The 23,826-nt window shown below is 33.4% G+C and overlaps 1 protein-coding gene across 1 annotated transcript; it reads right to left on the bottom strand.

The window, feature by feature from the left end:
• Positions 1–10,209: 10,209 nt before the first annotated feature.
• LOC134277406 (uncharacterized) lies at positions 10,210–21,469 on the bottom strand. Its single transcript, XM_062759740.1, has 7 exons — positions 21,102–21,469; positions 17,014–17,194; positions 15,905–15,990; positions 13,770–14,563; positions 13,463–13,602; positions 11,973–12,160; positions 10,210–11,006 (listed from the first exon to the last, which is right to left on the bottom strand). The coding sequence occupies exons 1-7, from the start codon at positions 21,265–21,267 to the stop codon at positions 10,210–10,212; spliced, it is 2,352 nt and encodes a 783-aa protein (XP_062615724.1). The 5' UTR covers positions 21,268–21,469.
• Between the last annotated feature and the right edge of the window lie 2,357 nt (positions 21,470–23,826).

Here is a 23,826-nt window from a genome sequence, read left to right as displayed (position 1 = left end):
TGACCAGTTTTTGGAGCAGGTGAAAATTTTTGGTGCAGTTTTTGGTGAAAGTCTTATTTCCAAGTAACTATAACATCTGTGATAACCAAATTTGCATAGATGATACATGTAAGGATGCATACAACTAGCCAGGAATACTCCGAATGCTGTATCTGATGTACATTTTCGGATGATTGAACAGGCTAATGTTTTTGGTGCAGGTCTCATTTCTAAGTATAAGCCCTATAATGACCAAACTTGCATGGATGATACATTTAATGATGCACATTACCAGGCTTGCTTCAAATACTTGTTCTGACTTATACTGTTTTTTCGGATGAGTGAACAGGTAAATGTATGGTGTAGTCCCATTTCCAAGTAACTACGAGCCCTTTGATGAGTAAACTTGCATGGATGATACATCAAAGGTCACACTACCAGACTTGCTTCCGATGCTGGATCTGACCGACAACATCCGGATGAGTGAACAAGTTAGAGTTTTTGGAGCGGGTTCTTCTAAAACGGGTAGATGCCCTATGTTATGGAAAGCCATAGGGGACCCCTAGGGTCAGGGTCTATATATAATCTATAGTTTTAACCCTGTACAACCATGATTTCTACCCTGGCTTTCCATACTATGTTTTAGCAAACTTGCAAACTTGCATGTTTGATATCAATAGCGTCCCATTATTAGCAGACCTATTTTGTATTCATTTGAAGCAGAATTTGATCAAAATCTTATGCGTGAGAAGAAAACACTTGCTGTGGCCTTCAACTCGACATTTCGATATATCGACGACGTATTGTCAATTAATAATGATAATTTCCATTATTATGTCGATACGATATATCCTGGTGAACTTGAGATAAAAGATACCACATAGTCCGACACTTCTGCTTCATATTTGGATATTTTACTTCGCGGAAGATGCTAATGGTAATCTAAAGACCAAGCTCTAGGATACACATGATTACTTAAACTTTATCTTCCCTTACTTATGCAGCAATATACCTTCTTCACTGGCATACAGAGTTTATATATATCTCAGATACGCAAGAGCATGCTCTACGTAAGAACAATTTCTAAAACGAGGTAAATTATTAACAAACAAGTTGATGAAACAAAGATATCAGCAGTTTCGTTTAAAGTCATCATTTTGCAAGTTCTATGGTCGATACATTGACCTTGTCAGCAAAAACAATTTATAATTGTGTCAAATACTGACTGACGTTTTTCATACTAATTGTTAGTCCATTATTTATATACTGAATTGACGACGGATTTTTCCGTTATTTCACGATAATAACAAGGAGCACACGGTGTTTGTTACCGGTCAGCAGGGGATGCTCACTTCTCCATGGCACCTGATCCCAGCTCTGATGTGTTGGAGGTCCGTGTTTGCTTTTCTCCTATTTAGTATTATTTAATGGATTTTTGATCTTGAATACTGTTCGATATCTCCATAATTATGTTTCATCTAAGGATGCATACTAATGAACATGTTTCGGATGCTGGATCGGACATACATTTTCCAGAAAATGGACCACGTTAAAATTATGAGTGTAGGTCTTTCACCAGAAACTAGAAGACATATATTAATCAAACTTGCATAAATGATGCAACAAGGGATGAACACTCTCAAACATGCTTCAGATGTTGTGGGACTTTGTCTTACTTAGACAACATTCATTGAGGTGAGTTCTGTAATCTCTGATTACATATGTTTTAAATCATGCCCCTAGGTGGAAGGATGAGGTCATAAAATAGTATACCAAAGTTTTTCATTTAATGGAAAACCCCTTTTAAACCCATATGAAATGCAGGACCTTAATCAATATAGTGCGAGAATACCGAGAAAGTGTATATCAAATTTGATCATATCAAACATTTTGCCCCTTGTCTAGAATTGGGCTACTATACTGCATCAGCGTTTAATGAATACTGTATATAAAAGAACAAATTCCTTAAGAGCAGCTGGTGTCAATGAATCAAGTATTTGCAAACATTTCAAATTGAATTGACCTTTTCTTTTCAAAAATGGAATCTGTGCTTAGGGTAGCGTAAAGGTAAAGATAGAATTTTGCATTATGCAAGTGTGTAAAATGCTTAATTTGCATTGAAATGATTCATTAAAACCTTAAAATTTTAATTTTTTTAAAGATGAAAAGCACTGGAAAGTCATTCTGCTTCTTATTTGGGAATTTTTACCTAAATTTTACAGAAACTGGATGCTACGGTAATTAACCCCTGTTACAGGAAAGGAGTCTTAAAAGTCTTTTCTTAATTAAGAAGTCAATAATGCGCAATTATATTCATACTGATATTGAAGCATTCGATTTTATGAAATCAGTTGTGAAAGTTCGTTCAAATCAAAAATGAGGCTATATAATGTCTAGAATTTGAGGAAAAACTATTTCATTACAATAATAAATAATAGCAGGGCTTAGGCGGCTAATGTGATCGAGCACAATGTCCCTTGAGCTCCATTCTAAATATTTTCAATAACATTTCTTCGTTTGTAAGCAAAATTTAAATATATTTTAGCCGATTTTTATTATTATTAATTTTTTTAATTAGATATCTTAAATATAATTTACGTACGCAAGAACATAAATGTCTTTTTATCAAATCAAATTTTACTGGTATGCGCAACTTGTCAAGTACTACATAAAGTATAACAAAGTGTACTAAAACACAATTTTCATAATTAAATGTTTTGGTGGAGCATGAATCTACTTTTGAGATCTTAGACACGCTGAGGGCACCCTGTTCTTAGCTAAAATATGTTTTCTTTGCTATAGCTATTTTCAATTTTTATTCCCAGCTATTTACTTCTACCAGAAGCTTCCTTGTCTTATTAATAATTATTAAATCAGGCCAAAGATCATTGATTTCTCTGATTTCCAAGAGGTCTGGAGGAAGTGTCTGATTGGATTCACGTGTTGTCATCAGCTTTTTAATTTCTTTTGGAATTACCTGTCTGCCATCACCAGTGTCTTTATTTTTCAGTACCAATAAAAGTTCATCAATCTTGATTGACTATAAAGAAATTAATAAAATCATGCCTTTCAACAGGAAGAGATATAACCTTGAAGATATTTGTTTAAAAAATTAAATATTATATGCTATAACCGAATTGCTTTGCATAATTACTTTTATTTTTTATTTAATCCTACAAATAAAATGCGTTCTAGCTATGGGTTTCCAACATCAGGAAGAGTTTATATTTGCATGACCGATTGTAACGTTAACCCTGTTTTTCCTGGAGAGGAGGAAATATATGTGCAATTTTACCCCCCTGCTGCAGACCCTACATGTACCCATATTGACCCTGGTCTGAAAATTTTATTGTATGAAATGCCATATGCATGGTGGGATAAGCATCCTTTGCTGTCCAGTCAAGCTTGTTTGGAACCCTTTGATAGATAATGGCTTTCCTGTATGATATGCATGAACCTTTTTTTTTGCAACGTCTAAAAGAGCAATTCCAAAAAATTAATATTGAAGACTGATTTAGTTACCAAGACCTACCTGTGACCAGTTTTCATGGCAGTCAAACATAATTTGCAAATCGTGTTACCAAGCGTTTTTTAGCTCACCTGAGCAAAAGGCTCAATTGAGCTTTTCTGATCAAAATTTGTCCGCTGTCTGTCGTCGTCGTCGTTGTTGTCGTCCTTATTGTCGTCGTCGTTAACTTTTCAAGAACCACTGGGCCAATTTCCACCAAACTTGCCACACAGTATCCTCGGATAAATGGACAAGTCTCTTCCAAGGGGAGATAATCATGAATTATTGAAAAATTAATGGTATTTTTTAACAATCTTCTCAAGAACAACTGGGTCAGGAAAGATGAAACTCAACTGGAAGCATCCTCGGGTAGTGTAAATTCAAGTTTGTTCAAATCATGACCCCCGGGGGTAGGTGGGGCAAAATTGGGACATCAAAGTTTAAAATATGTTAAAACATAAGAAATATCTTTAAAAATCTTCTTCTCAAGAACAGCAAAGCCATGATTGGTCATAGTTATATGGAAGTATTCTCATGTAGTGTAGACTAAAGTTTGTTTAAATCATGATACATCCCCCACCCCCCGGGAAGATTGGAGCCGCAATGGGTGATGAAGGTTTTATGTAGGAATACATAGGAAAACTAATTTAAATTCTTCACAAGAACAACAAAGCAATGATTGATCATCAAAATAAAAACATAAAAAAGAAAGAATGGATTCAAGTTTTTTAACCCCCCCCCCTTCCGAACCTACTTTTATATTTTATAAACTATTCAATACTGAACTGTTTTTTGCTTTTACAAAGCTAGTTGCTCAGGTGAGCGATGTTGCCCCTGGGCCTCTTGTTTTTTCTTTCAATATAATATAGCACGTTACACAATCTATCTTGAAGAGTTAAACAATCCAAGGACATACTATTCTTAGTTTAAAAGTTCATTCTTAGCCATATCTACAATTAATTTTTATTCTCAGTGCTTAACTTCAACCAAAAGCTTCCCTGTGTTATTGATAATCATTATCAGGCCAAAGATCATTGATTTCTCCGATTTCCCAGACGTCTAAAGGATTTATTTGATTGAAAGAACATGTTGTCATCAACTTTATAATCTCTTCATGTTGGAAGTACCCGTCTGACATTTACAGCTTGTTTATTTTTCAGTACCAATTAAAATTCTGTAATCTTGATTGACTTTCAAGAAACCCTAACACATGTCTTTGAATAATAGGAAGAGAACAACTTAGTTGATGAATGTTTCTAAATATTATCTACTATGATTTATAGAATAGTTTTACATAATTATTTTTCATTTTCAATTAAATCCTACCAATAAAATACGTTCCAGCTCTGGAGATTCCAAAGTGAGAAAGTGTACATATTTGTTTGACCAACTGTAACCCTGTTTTTGTAGGACAGGAAAATATTTACGTGATTTTATCTTTTGTTGCAGACATAACCCACAGCGACTATGGTTTGAAATGTCATATGCATGGTGGGGAATTTATCTAATCCTGTCAAGCCTAGCTTGTTTGGAACTTTTTTTTGAAGCCCTTTCTTTGATAATGGTTTTCTGCATAGTTGACATATACATGAAGCATCTTTTTGGCAATCTTTGAAGGAACAACCTCATTCATAAACGTTTATGAATAAAGTTTCCTGTATCGATATATTGCCGAAGTTAGATGAGCAGAAATATTTTTTCATCTGAAAATTTAAATCCTAATCGCTTAATGGAATTTTATGAAGAGACTTACTTTTACAATGGACGACTGACTTAATTCTACAATTTACACAGAGACAAACTCCAATTACTAAAATGTAAAAGTCAGCTGTCGAATGTAAAATTATGTCTTTTCATAAAACCCCACTAAATGCACCTTTTTACGGTGGTACTAAAATTTGTACATTAGATCTACTAAAACATTCATCAGGATTTAGGATATATTCAATACAACTACAAAAATACGAGGAATAATTGCCCCAAAGAGATAAAACAATAACATTTTTATGAAGTTTATTTATAGAATATGTGTCGCCAAAGCTCGAAAAATTTGAGGTTGTATGCCTAACAGATTCTTCATTACAGCTACACAAAATGTCTGAAGACAAAAAATATTAATACAGAGAAATGAACTGCAGACAAATAACAAAGATGAAGATATCTATACTTCTTACACTGTATCCTGGATTAAGTGGACAAGGTAGAGTTAGAACCTCTCCAAATAAACTTTTTTTTTCTATTTACCTTTACAATTATCTATAATCCTACTACAGACGCGGACGAGAAGGTCAAGGTATTTCTTCATTCATGTATATTTATGAAAAAACACTAGCTTTTCTAGGCACCTTTTTACATGAAGATAGAAATATTTGATCAAAATTTGTTACCGTTTACTCAAAACGAAAATCTGCATAAAAAAGATTTGCATGGATATTACTACGTTATATTTGCAGCTGAGATGAATGATGTTATATAAAAATAAATAAATATACCCTTGTAGATAAATTTGTTACATATAACACATTATTTCGGAAACTGAAAGTCCAACAAATATTCTATAAGATTTTATGAGATAAGCACAATTTATTCTAAGTTCCATAAATGCATTTATACCAATAGGAATATATTTATTCGAATAAGATTGAATTTAATAATTAATGAAATTGCAACAATATATTATTTTTCCTGAAAAACACAACCATTGTTTATTCTCTGAACCACTTTTACATGACGTTTCCTTGTCTTGTTATTTATCAGTGAACCCCGCCAAAGATATGCACGTAATTCCTCCGGTTTTCCATACCCGTGGAAGAGGAAATGTTCAATTGGAATCACATGGAGACCACGTTTCTAGTTCTGAGTCAACCAAAACGACAGACGTCGTCATCTCCTTTAAGTTCAGGGACGTCCTCGACTGTCATTGCCAGCATCTTTATGTCTGATATCAAGTTCATCAACCTTGATTGAAGGAACAGGAAACAAAGTATATTTTACTTCTTTGAACTCATGATTGACAGGAAAAACCTAACAGATGCACATTCATCAATATATCCATATTACATAACACCACTCTTTATTATATAACTATATTTTTTATCCTCTCATATGTTACTTCGCATTGAAAGCGAATGAATATCCTGTTGCTTCTTGAGTTATTAAAGTGAAAAAAATACTGATTTTATATTTTTTTTATCGTTTCTGTACTGGTTATGATCTTAATATCTGACATGATTTTACTTTTTTCAATTTATATTAAGCATTTGGTATTAAGTCGACGTCTCAGCTTTATAACAATAATTGATTGATTCCATATTTGCTTTCTTGATGTGGATATATTAAATTTTTCCTTCAAAGTCTGATTTATGTGCATTCTTAGTATGATAACTAACTACATATACAGTTTGATACTATGTTTTCTTTACAAATATAGCTATATGTTCATTTTTCATTTAAAGATCGAGTACCAGAAATATTCATATACCTTTCTGTGTTAGATCTATGCTCACTCAGAATTCCTGCCGTCAGCCCATCCTATAATAGATTAAATTGTAAACTTGGTATCAAAAGATGTGTTTTATCTTTTAATCCGAAAAACATCCAAATATTAAGGTGTTTGGCTTCTGACATTAAAAATAATTGAAAATGATTTTCTTCTTTTTTAATTGTAAGAATAAACATAATAAATTATTTTAAGCCAGAAAAATGCATATGAATATGATTTAATTTTCAAGCTATAGGTGTTCCTGACAAAGGGAGGTAATTCTCTCATTTTAGTAAAGAAAAAGACCAAATTTGTGTCCAACATATTTAATATTTATTTTAAACTATGAAATGTTTTCAAATCATTCCAACCTTTTGCTATCTTTTAAAAGTAGTCATAGGGAATATAAATATTGATAAAATAATAATGATAATTGATAGAAGATAAAATTTAATTCTTATCAAAAAGCACACACCCTCATACAAAAAAATGCCTTTTTTCCCTTTCACAGGGCTTATAAAATGAGCTTGGAAAATAAATTAGAAATAATTATCAAGTATTTTTTTTTCTATATATTTGTTACTTAGATGAAGTGCTTTCAAATGGTGTAAAAAATTGTATATCAATATGAGTTACTTTTAAAGATATTTTAACTTGAATTTCCTCTGACCCATTTTTCTCAAATTTTGACCAGAGGAAATTCGGATTGATTCTGTTTGCCTCTTCCATGATTTTGGGGGATTTTCTATTTGCCTAAATGAATAAGTGTATTAAAACTCAATCTTTTTCTTTAAAAGAAAAGGGACATTTCATTTTTTGGGGGACTATTTAAGACTTAGGGGAAAGAGGGGAGGGTGGGTGTGGGGGGGGGGGGGTTAATATCTATTTTCATCTATTTTCATGCCCACTCACATTACCTGAGGATAATTCTTTAATAGTTTGACTAATCATGGCTTTGCCTGTTCTGAGTTGAGAGAATTTTACAGACATTTCAAATATTTTTCTATGCATACTTTGCTCCACTTGTGGCCCATCCTTCCCCCAGGAATTATTGAATATAGGGTATGTAATGAAGCTAAATTTCACGTAAATGTCATCTTTTCTTCAGTGGTTCTTCAGAAGATTTTTGAATAATGCCACCAAAATTCTTAATTACCCCCCACTTCAAGAGGGCGAGACACTTCCTATGAACAAAGTTAAATCCCCTTAATTGAAATTGGGCCAGTTGGTCTTTCAAAGAAATAAAATATATCAAACTTTACACACCCCAGACAAAAGACCGATTGCCAGACAATCTTTGATCAGAAAAGCTCACTCGGGCTTCCGTGTCAGGTGAGCTAAAAACCACCACATAGTAATCATTTCACTATAAACGTTTCACAGCAAAATTCCAGTTATTGAAAATGAAGGGAATAAAAAAAAAGACTAAATGAATGTTTTGAACTACTAGTTGTACCAATAACAGCTAGTTTAATTTGCGTCATGCAATGTAAATCTCTCTTGATTTCATTGTATCAAACAAAATGTTCTTTATTCAAGATGAAAAATGATCAACTATTTAACTTTATTCAGATCCATGTTTCCTTGTGATAGAGATCTATCAAATTGTTACCTTTACAAGTAACATACCGGGGTACAACATTTTTATATACTGCAAACATTAGATTTTTTGTGCCTTTGACAGAAAACTGCTGTTGCTATTTCAAGAACATCGCTAACTTTATGACCTGCGTATTTATAAGTACACAATAAAAATTTTGCTAGAAATCAAACCTAGCCCGATTGTTGAAAAATAGATTACTGCCAAGTATAGGTCATACACAATATTAAACATTTACAGAATGTCTTTTCATATTCATTTGTGCATGTTTCAATTTAATATGCACATAGTCTTCTTCAATAAATATCAATGAACACCTTTTAATTTTTCATGTATGCTCAAAATATGGGTAATGAAAATAAATTGTTGTCAATTTCTAAATAAGGATTTATTTTGAATGGAAAGAAAATGTTTTGTTCAACTACAAACTACCTATAACAATAAACATTGAAAAAAACAATAGTTCATGGCATAATTATACCCCTGCTCTGAAGCACAGGGTTTATACTGTTTTTCTTTCTACACTTGTGTGTCTTTCTGTCAGTAACAAATTTTTGTCCAATTTTTCTCAGCAATCACTCATCATGCTCAATTGCTCATCACAGATGCTTTAAGTTTTAGCACACTCTTTCTTTAGCCATGCCGTATGTTGGAATTGGTTTTAGACGAATCTGATGTCAACTTCCTGATTATCTGTGCATTTGTCTGTACCACAAATAGTAAATTTTTGTCACAGTTTTCTCCAAAACTACTCATCACATTTGGAATTGGTTTTAGACGAATCTGATGTCAAATTCCTGATTATCTGTGCATCTGTCTGTACCACAAATAGTAAATTTTTGTCACAGTTTTCTCCACAACTACTCATCACAGTTGGAATTGGTTTTAGACGAATCTGATGTCAACTTCCTGTTTATCTGTGCATCTGTCTGTACCACAAATAATAAATTTTTGTCACAGTTTTCTCCACAACTACTCATCACAGTTGGAATTGGTTTTAGACGAATCTGATGTCAACTTCCTGTTTATCTGTGCATCTGTCTGTACCACAAATAACAAATTTTTGTCACAGTTTTCTCCACAACTACTCATCACAGTTGGAATTGGTTTTAGACGAATCTGATGTCAACTTCCTGTTTATCTGTGCATCTGTCTGTACCACAAATAATAAATTTTTGTCACAGTTTTCTCCACAACTACTCATCACCGTTGGAATTGGTTTTAGACGAATCTGATGTCAACTTCCTGTTTATCTGTGCATCTGTCTGTACCACAAATAACAAATTTTTGTCACAGTTTTCTCCACAACTACTCATCACCGTTGGAATTGGTTTTAGACGAATCTGATGTCAACTTCCTGTTTATCTGTGCATCTGTCTGTACCACAAATAATAAATTTTTGTCACAGTTTTCTCCACAACTACTCATCACAGATGCTTGAAATTTTTTAGACATGAAATATGGTTGGATTCATTTTTGTACGAATCCATTGTCAATTAACTTTGTTTATTCCTGTCTGTCCATATTCACATCAGAGTGAGGGTATTACTAGTGAGCACTGGCTCACAGAAATCAAACAAACAAACAAACAACCAAACAAACAATAACATAGTTACATACAAAGAACATCATACAACTGCGTTACTGCTCAGATCTGAGAAAATCTGCGACAGAATCAATGATTTTTCTAGATTTTGTCACACGCACACTGTTATCTGTTATCTCTGTCAGCACATCCTGTACTCCCTCCCTACCATTTCTGCGATAAGCCAGTTGTAAGTGTGATAAGGAGAGTCCACTGCTGGCAATCTTATTTCCCATTCCATTCGAAATCACCTTTTGGTCCAATAAAGGCTTTAGTGTGCTCATTAGACTTTTTGTTGTGCTCTTGTGATGGAATATGGCAAAGGCAGAGTTTGAAGTGAAAGATGCAGCAAGTTTGACTTCAGGGGAAGGTCCTGTATGGTCCAACAATCTCTTCAAGGCTAAGACATCCTGTAATGAGTCATGCGCACTGTATTTGTCTTGTAGAATTTCTTCGAAGAGGTGTAACTGTGAGTATGATGAAAGGTTTGGATGCGAAATTTTGAAAAGAGGTAAGGTATCAATGAAACCAATGACTGCAGATGAGAATGCCTCCAAAATGTTTAATTTACTCAAAATGTTGAACAGCACAGGAAGGTCAAACACTTTGGAGTTGTGTCCAACTAGAACAGCATCTGACTCCGATTTCTTCATGAAGTCGATAAACTGGATCAGTGCATCCTTAATGCTGACTGTCTCAACTTCCTCATCATTGTGGTACATTTTATTGTTGACTACTTTTATTCCAGTAATTTCTGTAGCTTTTGAGGACATTGGTTTTTCTGGAATGATGTATTTGTTGAAAACCTCATCATTTCTAACTGCAGACAACTGCACAATATGAGAATCCCTTGCTAAAAATAAAAAAACAAATAATTTAATTTTGATTGTAACGCATCATTTGATTGGATAAAAAATTAATCTAAATTGTATAATCTGGTTTGCTTACGTCACAATGACTTACATCAAATTGTATCAATCCGCTTGACGTTACGTTTAAAATATGAACTATTTGAAGGCGTTATAAAGAGAAAATTTGTCTTGTTTTATATTCTTGATGATTGAAAATTAAATCATAAGGAGTGAATTAAATGGCAACCCAAATTATACTGCTACAACCTGGGTTGGAGCAGTTTACGCTTTTTTATAAACCACTTTGAGGTTTAGAAAGCGTAAACTGCCCCAACCCAGGTAATACAGTATAATTTGGGTTGCTATTTAATTCATTCCTTAAGTAAATTCAAGTTTTTAAAATTAAAAGCATTAAAAAAAATACATACAAAAATTGATATATTGTAAATGTATTATATTTAGCATGTATGATATTTGGCAGAAATTGACTTTTGAATAAGTAAGCGTAGATTTGATTTAGCGCATTTCTTCATTTTCTTCTTTATGTGTATATGTGCAAGACATTTAGCGTTGTACTTGATTTAGCGGTTGCTGCGTTTCGCCAAATCCGCTATTAGAATACACAGCCAAATGTAATCCGTTTACAGTATGCATGATTTAAAAAATTTTGAAACATTATAATAATAGTAACCCTCTTCCCCAAGACTTAACTCCTTCAAAGATGCTTGAATTCTTTCAGAATATGCAATTTCTTTTTAATCAGTGTCCTCAGAAGGAAGGGTAAAGTTTTGAAAGATATAAAACATGCTCAACTACTTGTACCAATACCGGAATTATGCAAGAGTCTCCATTTCTATTCGTTTTCTATGATAACTTTAGTATTATTCCTTCAAAATGCATACAAAAGAAATACCGGAAGAGGGCCATAACCATCAGCATTGACTTAACATTTAAATCTAGGTTCTTACCGAGTCCAGTAGTTTCCAAATCAAAATAGATCTCTTCAGCATTTAACAGCTGACTTGAAGGGAGATGATCATACTTTGGAATTGTTTTTGGAGCTGGAATTTCAACGATGTCAGAGGCCTGCTGGAGATCACATCCTGTTAAATAACTGATGCCTTCCCTTGTTTCTTTTGTAGAAATACTTTGAATTCTGTAAAGAAGATGTATACTGTAAAACAAATGATTCTAAACTGAGGTCTTACAAAAGGCCTAGCAAAATAAACAATCACCTAATGTACAGCTAATAAATTAGGAGTTGTAAATAAATGAAAATCCTGAGCACATCGGCAAGGAAAGAGCACAAAGTAGACCAGAATAGAAAAGTTATGGTACATGTAATTTACTGAAGGGGGGGCTTAAATTTTATCACTACTTAAGAATGCCTCCATATCAATACAGCATATAACTTTTTTAACATTTTGTTCGTATATATTACTTAGTAATAATTTGAATTTGATTCCCCACTGTTTCCCTCCCTACCACAAAGGATCAGGATTTAAACAAATTTAAATCTTCAATACATGAGGATGTTTACATTTCCATATGACTAAACATAGCTTCTCTTTTTTTTCGGGGGGGGGGGGGGGGGGGGGGGGGATTTTTTCCCTTTATTTTCCTATGTAAAACTTTGATCCACCATGTATGATTTGAAAAAAAAAATTAATTCTACTTTACCTGAGGATGCTTCCATATTAATATCACCAATCATAGCTTTGCTATTCTTGAGAATTTTTTAAAAAATATATTGTACTGTAAAATGTAATTGTGGCCCCACCCTATCCCTGGGGGTCATGATTTAAACAATCTAGAATCTACACTACCTGAGGATGATTTCATTTCAATATCACTTATCATGGCTTTGCAGTCCTTGAGAAGATTTTTAAAGATTTCAAATTCTCTATATATTCCTGTGTAAAACTTTGATTGGCTATGTGGTCCCACCCTATCCCCCAGGGTCAAGATTTGAACAAACTTGAATCTACACTACCTGAAGATGATTCCATATGAGTTTCATCTTACCTGGCCCAGTGGATACTAACTTTGTAGCAAGTTTGGTTGAAATTGGCCTAGTTGTTCTTGAGAGGAAGATGGAAATGTGAAAAGTTAATGACAACAGATACATTTTTATCAGTAAAGCTCACTTGAGCTTTCCGCTAAGGTGAGCTAAAAAACTGGGTATGTAGGTAGGTAAAATTTTTATTTTAAGATTGCAGCAAAGCAATATGCCCTCCCTTCTTTGAAAAAAATATTTATCAAACCATGCTATTTATAACAAGCATACCGTAAATCTTTGGTGATTCAGAAAACAAATCTTAGTAACATGCAAGATATTAATTCCCACTTAAATTCATACTTATCATCATTCACTTGTTCTTGGTTTATTTTCATTTTTGAGGTTGACAAAAGGTTTTTTACACCTGACAAATGACAATCAAAGTATACTAGTACGTACTTCCTGGCTTTCAATTCTCTCCTTCTCCTTTTAAATTTCTGTGTCACTGAAATGGCCTTCTGTCGCTTTCTTTGCAAATCCCTCAGAATGCACTGTCGTCGAGTATAGTAGCCAGGAGAGAGGCCCAATTTCTTGTTAACCTTTAATAAGGATAAAAGAATCTATTATGTACAACTACAATGTACATACATATACAATACAATCTGCTTTTGATTAAAATTTGCAGAATTTTCAAATGTAAGAGATAACTTGAGTGGTTCAACTCAGATATGACACAATAAGCATGAAAAAATAAAAATTTACAAACCTTTACAAGATATCTGTGTCCAACATTTTTCTGGGCTACACATGCAGCAACTCTATATCTGAGGCTTGAAGAAGAGCTGTAATGATGGGTCTTTGGGGCTTTTGCAGACACCATTCTGTGAAAACTCTCATTGGACTGTGTGCTTCCTAAGCATGAAAGACGATCAGAATGACTTGCATATGAACTGAAGACTTCTTTCAGATCATCCTGAAGGAACCTATCTTTCAGGGGTTTTCCATGTGGAAGTGACTTGTACCTCAGGTTAGGGTTGTTAATGAAGTTGCACCACCTTGAGGAGCAGTGTTGGTGATCTCCAAATATGTGTAATGGAATTGATGAAAGGTCTTCTTTGATTTGAGAAGCATTTCCTTTTCCCTGTGCTATGGAGTAACTGAAGCATTTCTGAATGTACTTTATCACAGACAAAGTTAGAGATGAATGTTTTTTCTTCAAGGTAAACAAAGAGTTTGTAAACAGTTTCTTTAGATGATTTTTATCAGACAACTTCTTAATATCAGCATTGACATTAGCTTTCAGTCTTGCAATAGTGGTAGAGTCCTCATCTCCAATGATTCCATCAATGGTTATTCCTTTACTTTTCTGTAGATCTTGGACCATCTCAATAACCATATCTGCCTCCATGGCCTTTGAACTACCCTCCCAATTCTTTGAGCACTCATGGGCTGCTGGATTCTTGTTGGTTGATTCAGCTACACTGCATACTCTGCAATTCTTAGACCTCAGAGAGTATGACAATACTTTGTCGGAGAGAGGACCAACCATGGAACAATGACCTGAAAAATTACAAATTAGAAAAACTGTATAACTTATAGATGTATTCGTTGTTTTTATTAAAGCATTTTTCATGCATTTCTTAACTTAATAAAATGTATGTCTTAATACTTTGGCAAGGAAAATCAAACTCGATCACTGATGTTACATGTATGCATTTAGTAATAACCTTTAACCCCTTTAGTCAGCAATGAACCTGTGCGTCCAGTGCACTATAGCATAATTAGGTCAAATATTTATTTTTCATGAGGGGTGCTGTATAATTAATGCAAATCGTTCAACTTTAAAAAAGTAAACAGTTGCTATAAAACGTGTTTGCAGGATGCAATAGGGACCAAATTCCTACTTCTTTGAAGTTAGTGTTCTAAGTATTGACAATGCTTTGGTAAATAATGTTTCTAATAAGTGTCGTTAAAAATTGGTTGCGTGCCATAGAGCGATTAGCGAATACGCTAACTGTGTAAAATCACCTAATATTTTAATATTTTGATTTGACTCATTATGACTCTTAATGATTTTTCTCCTATATATATTCCCGTGTAAACATTATATCCTTTTTTGGCTCCATCATCCCACCTTGGGTCCATATTTCGAACAAAACTGAATATGCTTTACCTGCATGAGCAACATAACTATTCATGGCTGTTCTTTAGAAGAATATTTTACAATTTATATGGACAGTTGAACTTTGAGATATGTGTCTTTCTAAATTTATTGCATCTGTTTCGTGGGCATAAAATTTTGTTGTTTTGACATCAAAAATAATCTCGTCGTTGTTTTAAAACTAACCCTAGGTCTAAAAAAAATATGTTTGTTTCCTGTAACCCGACCGACCCATTCAAATTACCCCCCGGGTGAATTTTTTTTCTGACAAATGGCAAAACTTCGTTTGATCAATCAGCTGATTCCATTTATTAAAAAAAGAAAATTAGCTTGTAGCTTAACTTGAGACATAAAATATGTCAACCTAGTTTACATTTAAGTTTGATTAGTTATAAAGAGTAATCATTATTATAACAACAATTTCCCCCTACAACTTTCTGAAGATCGTTTTCCGCCGCTAGGCAGCCATTTTGGATGCCATGTTGGGTGTCCACTGTAAATATGACACCTGGTATATTGAGTCCAGGGATGTTTGACAATTCATAAGAAAAAAAAAAATCCCGACCTACCGACCCTTAATTTTTTTGGAATGTTACAGGAAACAAACATATTTTTTTAAAGCCCTATTCAATATATAGTCATATAAAATTTCGTGTGGGATTTAATTTTGTTGGAATTTTGTTAACGGAATAAACAAAATTTAATTCCCCCGAATATTTGTGCTTTTACAGTATTTTTACCTGATAAACTATCATATGTCTTTCCGCTACCCCGTTTTTGCCATCCAGCATCTACAGCAACAACTAGTCCATTTTCGTTCATCTCTCTGAAAAATAGTTAAATAACAGACATCAGTTATTAACTGTGAACCTGTCTCCTTTAGAACACCCCCTAATGTGCATAACATTCTGCATATTTATCAACACAAATTATACTGTACATGACTAAACCTTATATTTATCAGTATATCAGATTCTATTAACTTGATCACTATCAATTATTATTAGGTATTCCCTATGATTTTCATTTGGGGATCAAAACTAAAACACGAGGCTCTTGGGGCTTGGGCCACAATACTCTAGGAAGTCACTGTCTCTGTCCAATCTAATTAAAATTATTTGTTAGATCCACTTGCATACTCGCTACACAAACATCTAACAACATCTCATTGAGGGTCACGTCAGAGGTCAAATTCTAATCAACCAATCAAATTGTCTCTTGCAAAATCATTGTTTATTTGTTGACGCAATTGAAGAAAATAAGTCTAGGGTTGTTCCGAATTTGAACTCTGAGTGACCCTCTATAGGATGTTGTTAGATGCTAGTGTAGCAATTATGCGAGCAGATCTAACATCTAATTTTGATTAGACTGTGTCTCTGTCACTCTTCAATTTTTTTTCTTCAATCAAATTTTCCTTTTTTAATTCATTCTAGGAATGAATTTAATAGCTACCCAAGTTATACTGTATATCCTGGGTTGTGCCAGTTTTGGCTTTCTATACAGCGAGGCTTTCATTTCAAAGCAGGTTACACTATTATAACTTGGATAACTATGAAGTTAATTCCTTATAATTTAATTCTCCATCAATAAGTAAAGAAAATAAGACAATTTTTCCTTCAAAGATGCATGCAATTAGTACATACATGTATCTTATATGTAAAATTAAATGGGTTGTTATGTTTGTGACATACATGTTTGTAATTGTGACTTAACCAACACAGGTTATACCATATGACCACTACACATGTATGCTAGACACCCATTGATCTGATCAGAAAAGCTCTATTGCGCCTTTGGCTCATTTGAGCTAAATAGTGAGATTTAAACTGAATTTATATTGTTTACACACTCATTCATCATTTCCAGTTCCTTCTGCAAAGCATCAGACATAGACTCTGCAGCAATATCTTCAACAGCTCTGCCTATCTCTTTCTGTCTTTTGTCCAGCATGGCATGGCTTACAGGTGGTATATTCAGCTCAGAAAGGAGACTGTTGACTTGTGTTGCACCAATACCAACATGTACAATTGCTGTAAATACAAATTCATAAATGTAAAAAAGAAATCAATCTAATCACTTTAAACAAGAAGCTTGTGAAATACAACACTCATCTTAGTCTCCTTTATTTTCTCTCTTTATTACCAGAAATTAAAAATAGAACCCATACTTTTAACAAACTAAACCCCTAGGGGTAATGGCAACAAAACTTGAAATGATCTACATTAGGATGATTCAATATCAATATGTTTAATACAGTAATAAGGCTTTGCTGTTCTACAGAGAATTTTTTCCATCTGAATAGTCAAGTGGTTTAGAGAACAAATCAAAAAAAGTCCCATTCTAACTTGTTATACCCTTTCTATGATGTGAATATAGGTTCTTTTGTGAATATACAGGCAGACACATGGATAAATAGGAAGCAGACATTGGATTTCTATAAAAGTGAATTCCATCATATGGCATATTGCCAAAACAAGGTGTGACTGTGTGGTAAAACACAAGAGTAAAACAGTATACCAGTACCCACTTCCCTCTCCTTTAAAGCATATTTTGAAAAGTTGACAGACAGATAAATGGAAAAAGATCAGAAAGCTGAAATGAGCCTCTGGCTTCAATAAGTTAAAAATAGCTTGCCTTCTCATCAAGTTTTTATTCTGAATTAAACATTATCAGGGGCGGATCCAGGAATTGAAGTTAGACGGGCAGGGTTCGACATTAACGTTAGTCCGTTAGTCTCAGACTAATAAGTCTCAGACTAATACATTTTCATTTGGACTAATAAAAGTTGTGGCGTATTAGTCCGAATGGACTAATAAAGTTTTCTGGGGGAAAAAATTACCGAAGTTCTCGACAACTTTCACTGGAAAACCCGTATGTATTTTTAGCTTTCTTGCATCTTGGCGGAAAGTTATGTAATTCTGAGTCAATTCGGCACTTAATTTTAGGACTCATTGGAATGAAATTAAACATTTTAGGGATTATGATTTATCATGACTCATAAAGAAAGATGTCGGGCATTTGGATGTCGTAATCATTTATAGAGAATATGAGATTGGGAACACGATCCTAGTTCCTGATCAGGCAATTTCAACAAATATTGGTATAAAACATTTCATGTAAACGCATGCTTTGTTTATTACAAAAAAAGTATAAAAAGTACCTTGAAATGTAAATTCTATTGTTTAATTATATTTTTGACGGACTCATAAAATTGCCTGTGGACTAATAAAATTAAAGATACACTAGTCCGGCTAGACCAACGCCGAAAAATGTTAGTGTCGAACCCTGGCGGGTTGGGCGCCAGATTCAGGCAGGGGGTCTGGGGGCCGCCTTGAGGCAAAGCCCTGGTGGGGGCCAAGGGGGCGAAGCCCCCCGAAGCTCTTGGAGTCTAGAGGTTTTGTAGGGTAAAAATGAGGTTTACCAAGTAGACATCAGAAACATTTCCTCGACAAAACTATGTTTTATGCTAACTTTGACAATTTCAGGGGGGGTGCGCGCCGGGTGTGCCCCCCCTTAAATCCGCCACTGATTATATCAATTTATAGATACATATACCTATTTACTGGCTATGAGGACAAAAGCAAGTTTATTGTCCCCCAAGACAGCAACAATTTCTCAAGGTGCGTCCAAGTTGCTGTTGAGGGGGACAACAAACTTGCTTATATTGGAATAGACAGGTAAAACTCAATCAGGCTCTTGTGACTTGACAATAATAAATATACATGTAACTGATGTAGGGGATGTGTACGTTAAACTTCTTACCTGCTGATAGCTTTGTATTTACATCCCACACTCTTCCATGTTTTTTCCCCGTTTTTACATGGTTAATATGATTACACTTTGTATTGCTGCAACAGACCTGAAATGTTAATGTAAAATCAATGAATCCCTAATTACAGGTCACTGTTCTAAATTCATTCACCATTAATGAAATCAAATGCTTGGGAAAAAAAGAATTTAAATATGCATTACTTCAAATTACTTCAAAGAAAAAAATGTAACATCTTTCAAAACTAAAAATATGGATATATGGAATACTGCCTGTTTTATATGGAGAAAAATTCAAGGAAAAACCTTTCAAGGTTGTTTTTATACAAACTGTGCAAAAATTGGTGAGTTCATACCTTTAACAAAGAGGCTAAACCATATGTCAACACAGAAATAGTGTGTGAAAGTTGTAATGGTAAGCCACATTTACAACATCCCCGCAAGCCCTCAGCTAACACTCCAAGTTCTACTACTCTCCTCCCCTCCTTCCAATCCTCAGATGTAGTCACTTCTTCCCCATCCACCACCTCCTCTCTTTCCAGTATATTCAAATTTGGCAATTCTATGAATAATGAATAAAAATTATCACCATTACACATTCTTTATTATCTACTGTAACACATCCTGACTAGTTGACTGTTTAGATACACTTACTAAATTCCAAGAACCAGTTTTCAAAATAATTCATAGTGCCGATATACAACATATTTTTCCATATACCGATATTTCTCAAGATATTCTGAAATCAATCTAAAATATGATCTACTTTCTTTTACTCGACATTTGCTTGGGCCCCTGGTCATTCACATGTAAACAGACGGTGTATGAGGTGCAGCGAAGAGTTGCATAGCATTTGCAAGATCTTTCAACATTTTAAAGTTGATTTCTTACTCCAGATTGTAAGGTTAAGTAGTCTGTATTAATAAGTTAAAATCTGCATCAACAACTACACCGCCATTTTGATTATGAATGTAAAAGAAGCTATATGGTTGAACAATTTTTTCCCGTAATGCATTATCATGATTATATACCTTTCTATTTTCAAAACAATTAGACCGCTAACATTTTGTTTGTGACTTAGTAAGATCATATGATCCAATTAAAGAAAAATCATGTAAATCTCAAATTCAAATGAGCAAATATTCATTGAGTTTAGAATAGACTTTGGAGAAAATTTGTCCTGTCGTTCCCGCGTAACAATTAGTGTTGGGCCCATTGGCAAGCTGATGTCAATTAAAAAAATTTAGGTCAATTTCGGAATTGATTTCATAATATCTTAAGAAGTATAAGGAATTACGGAATGAAATTTGAAGGAATGAAGATTGTTTATATATGGATAGATATGGATAAAAAGTAAATTTGTAAAGCATTCAATTTAAAAGAATTTTATTGGTGAAAGTAGGTACCCTATGAAAAGAGTTCCATACCTTTATTTTTTTTTTAACACCTCAATTTTTTTTCTAAGTGATCTAAAGGCCTGTGGGTCAAATGAGTATATCTTTCATCACGTGCAGTGTATTAAAATAAAATACAGTAATTATCTTTGATTAGTATTGTCATGTAAGGTACTTTAAGACATCTGATTCAGCAAATGTAATTTTTTTTTTGTAACAGCTAGGCCTAGTATATATATATTTTATTGAAATCCACATATAACATCATGTATAGTTAAATTTATTATTATCAAATATGATTCAAATTTCCATGTTGCACTTTGATTACAATAGGCCATGTGGTTTTCAATAAAATCCCCCCCCCCCCCCCAAAAAAAAATTATATTTTTAAAACTTTGTTGTCAATCAGCATGATCAGATGAAAACTTGTTTTTATCAAAATATATCTTTGAAAATTCAATTATATACTTGATAAAAACAAGTTTTCAATGTCTTAGTTATGTCATGTTGTTTTTCAATGAAATATTGAGAAAAATTCAATATCTTCTCTTTTGGTGCACATCTTTAACTATTATAATTTTTTTTTAAATAGCTACACGTAGTCATAGTTCAAAAAGTCTTTAGATTAGACCTGGTATATAAAATGAACATCAACAAATTCATGTACCTCCCTTTAATATTTCTAATATTTTTAATAGACCTATGTGTAATCATGGTAATTTAGATGCAGATATGAAAACGAGTCTTTTAGATTACGTATTTTACATGTACAAACCGTGATCGTGATCAACGCTGACAGGGGTTGCACTGGCGGAGTAATTGTGGTCTGTAAGGATAGCTCCCCTAATCCATCGAGTCAATTGCCCTGCAGATACTTTATCATATCTCTCCTTCTGCTTTTTCGAGACGAACCCATGGCGTCTGTACTTTGGTTTCACCATCTCAACCAAAGTTACCGCGCAGACCTTGACTTCTCGTCTGCTTTTTGTTTACATTATCGTAATCCGGTTCACATCCGCGAAATGTAAAATGCTTATTATATGTTTGTTTTCTGGCATAAAAAATCGTTATTATGTTACTTTCTATGGATGATGATTATAATTATTTGTAGAAACTATTAATTCTCTGCCGTATTGAATTCTTTATTATAACGACATTCAGACCAATTTCCGGCAGTTCGAGTTGCGCGGTGAATTCAATTTCGTCAGAAACGAAACACCTTAACCTTGATTAATAGAGTTGCAAAAGCAAAATCAAATCAACTTGAGTGTTATTTGAAAATAAATATTTATTCTAGTGCATTTTTTAACTTAATCACAGATAATACGGACTCTTTTAAAGAGAACACTCTTATACACAGACACAATTCTTTTGAAGTTAAAATGTAAATAAGCATATTTAAAGAGTTTTTTTTTTTAAATTTTATAATGTATCCTGATGTTAGAAGATGCTTTGGCTTCAGCGAATATATAGATACCTAAAACAAATGATACTCAAATATGAGAGCAAAATAGATATGTAGCATTCTTCGAAAAATCACACTGCATAAGATTTATAGTGTACAAATAAAATTTGGGGGAAAAAACGAAAGATAGAGCGTGTTGATATCACACAATGCTATAAAATTCGCATTCGCATAATCAGAGTACTACAGTTCAAGCACTGGCTACACATATTCTACAAAAAGCAAGTGCCACTTTGGGCCTAATTCATGTTGTTTTGCCCTGAGTATTTCTGAAAAATTAAAATCGCTTAGTTAAGGTTGCAAATGCAGTATTTATTGCATGGAGTGTTGGTGACCACGTGCACGTACTAGTATCTATTAATCATGACGTCATTTTCCCTCTAGTCAATGCATTATGACCTCATAAAATGCGTCATTTTCCTCATATCCTGTAAATTTCTTTACAAATGGCCGAACGTTGAAGTATTTTTTCAATATTTCATACAGAGCACAACTCTGATCCAAAATTTGCAAATACATAATGAAAGATATGTTTCTGAAGATTGAAAAACATTTTTTTTGGGATCGTGGGTTGTGCTCATATTTTAATTCTTTGCTGAAGGTAGTCATTTCATGTTTTCTGCCAATTTCAAGAACATTGCAGTTTCTCATAGCCTGTTTTCAGATATCTAAATTCTCAAAAAAATGTATTATAGGAAATGAAAGCACCAAGTGTCTATTTAATTTTGATATATGAAATGGGAAATAGGGTGATAGTTAATTGATTGATATAAGTACAGGGCCATTTTATGCATAAAGTGAGCCTAGCTCTTAAACATGTTCTATTTCTATTATTTACACCTGCCACATTCTTAAATAAAAGGACGTAGTGTAGGAAACATAAAATCAGAATAGATTGTTCTTGTGAGAAATACCTGATACTGTCCAAAGTTTCTTCGTAAATTGAGAGTTGTTTGTGAATGGGTGGGGGTCTCAACTAATTGAGACCATACATATTCAGTTCCCCACATGGAAAAATAAATTGACAATAACATCCATTGACTATATGAAAGATGCCCCCTAAAATCGTTTGAAGGTAGTACAAATACACGTGGAAAAAATATTAGATGGGATTTTCTTAACCTTTAAAAATTTAAAAATAAAACAATTTGTTTTAAATTAGTACTTAGGAGAAAAACACCGCAATAACAACACAATTATTTTCCTCAGATATTAACAACCTTTAGTAAGAAAAATATAGAAATAAAGAAAAACACATTTATGACCTTACTTTAACATTAGGATGTAAAAATGATTACAATAAAATTAATTCATGAAATGTGACAAAAATTAAAGGTGTCTTTTTAATTTATAATAATTTTTTGTAAGTATACTGTAATGAGTTTGTTGATGAAATACTTTCTTTAAAACAAATATAATCAATTCTCAAGGTATTTTAGTCACTTCTCAAATTAAAAAAAATGATCACAGTAATTATCAGTTAATCTCAGCATCGACAGCACATCAACAGTTTTTATCAATAATTATCAGACTCAACAGTTAAGACGACAGTTATTATCAGTATTTATCTGAAACAACTAAATTTATCAGCGACGACAGCAATAATAACAACAGTAAATATCAGTGTTTATCAGCAAAAACAGCACCTCCTCGGTAATTATCAAACAATATCGGTAAAATTTGGGATTCTCAGCACTTTTTTCGTCTAGTAATTTGGAGCTGAAACCACTGAAGTTTTTTTTTATCTTTTGTGAGCTTAAAAGGAAAAGAATAAATTTTCTCCCATTCAATATCATTTATCCTAGTGTACCCATAAATCGTCCCCTTACGACATTTGACGTCATAGTAACGACGAGCGCGTGCAAATTGATGAACAAACTTCAGTGCTAGTTATAGAATGGAATTGCGGATTAAATGTTAAAAATTATTTTTTCTTACCACTCTTCACAAGATTTTTAGAACTCTTCTACAAAATCAAACTTTTACACTTAAAAATATCACCCATACCCTATTTTCGTCCTTCAGATATAAAACG

Source organism: Saccostrea cucullata, unplaced genomic scaffold (assembly GCF_032062105.1).
Source record: "Saccostrea cucullata isolate Sc308-1 unplaced genomic scaffold, CSIRO_AGI_Scuc_v1 ctg510, whole genome shotgun sequence".
Classification (NCBI taxonomy): Eukaryota; Metazoa; Mollusca; class Bivalvia; order Ostreida; family Ostreidae; genus Saccostrea; species Saccostrea cuccullata.
This window is presented reverse-complemented; position numbering and strand designations above follow the sequence as displayed.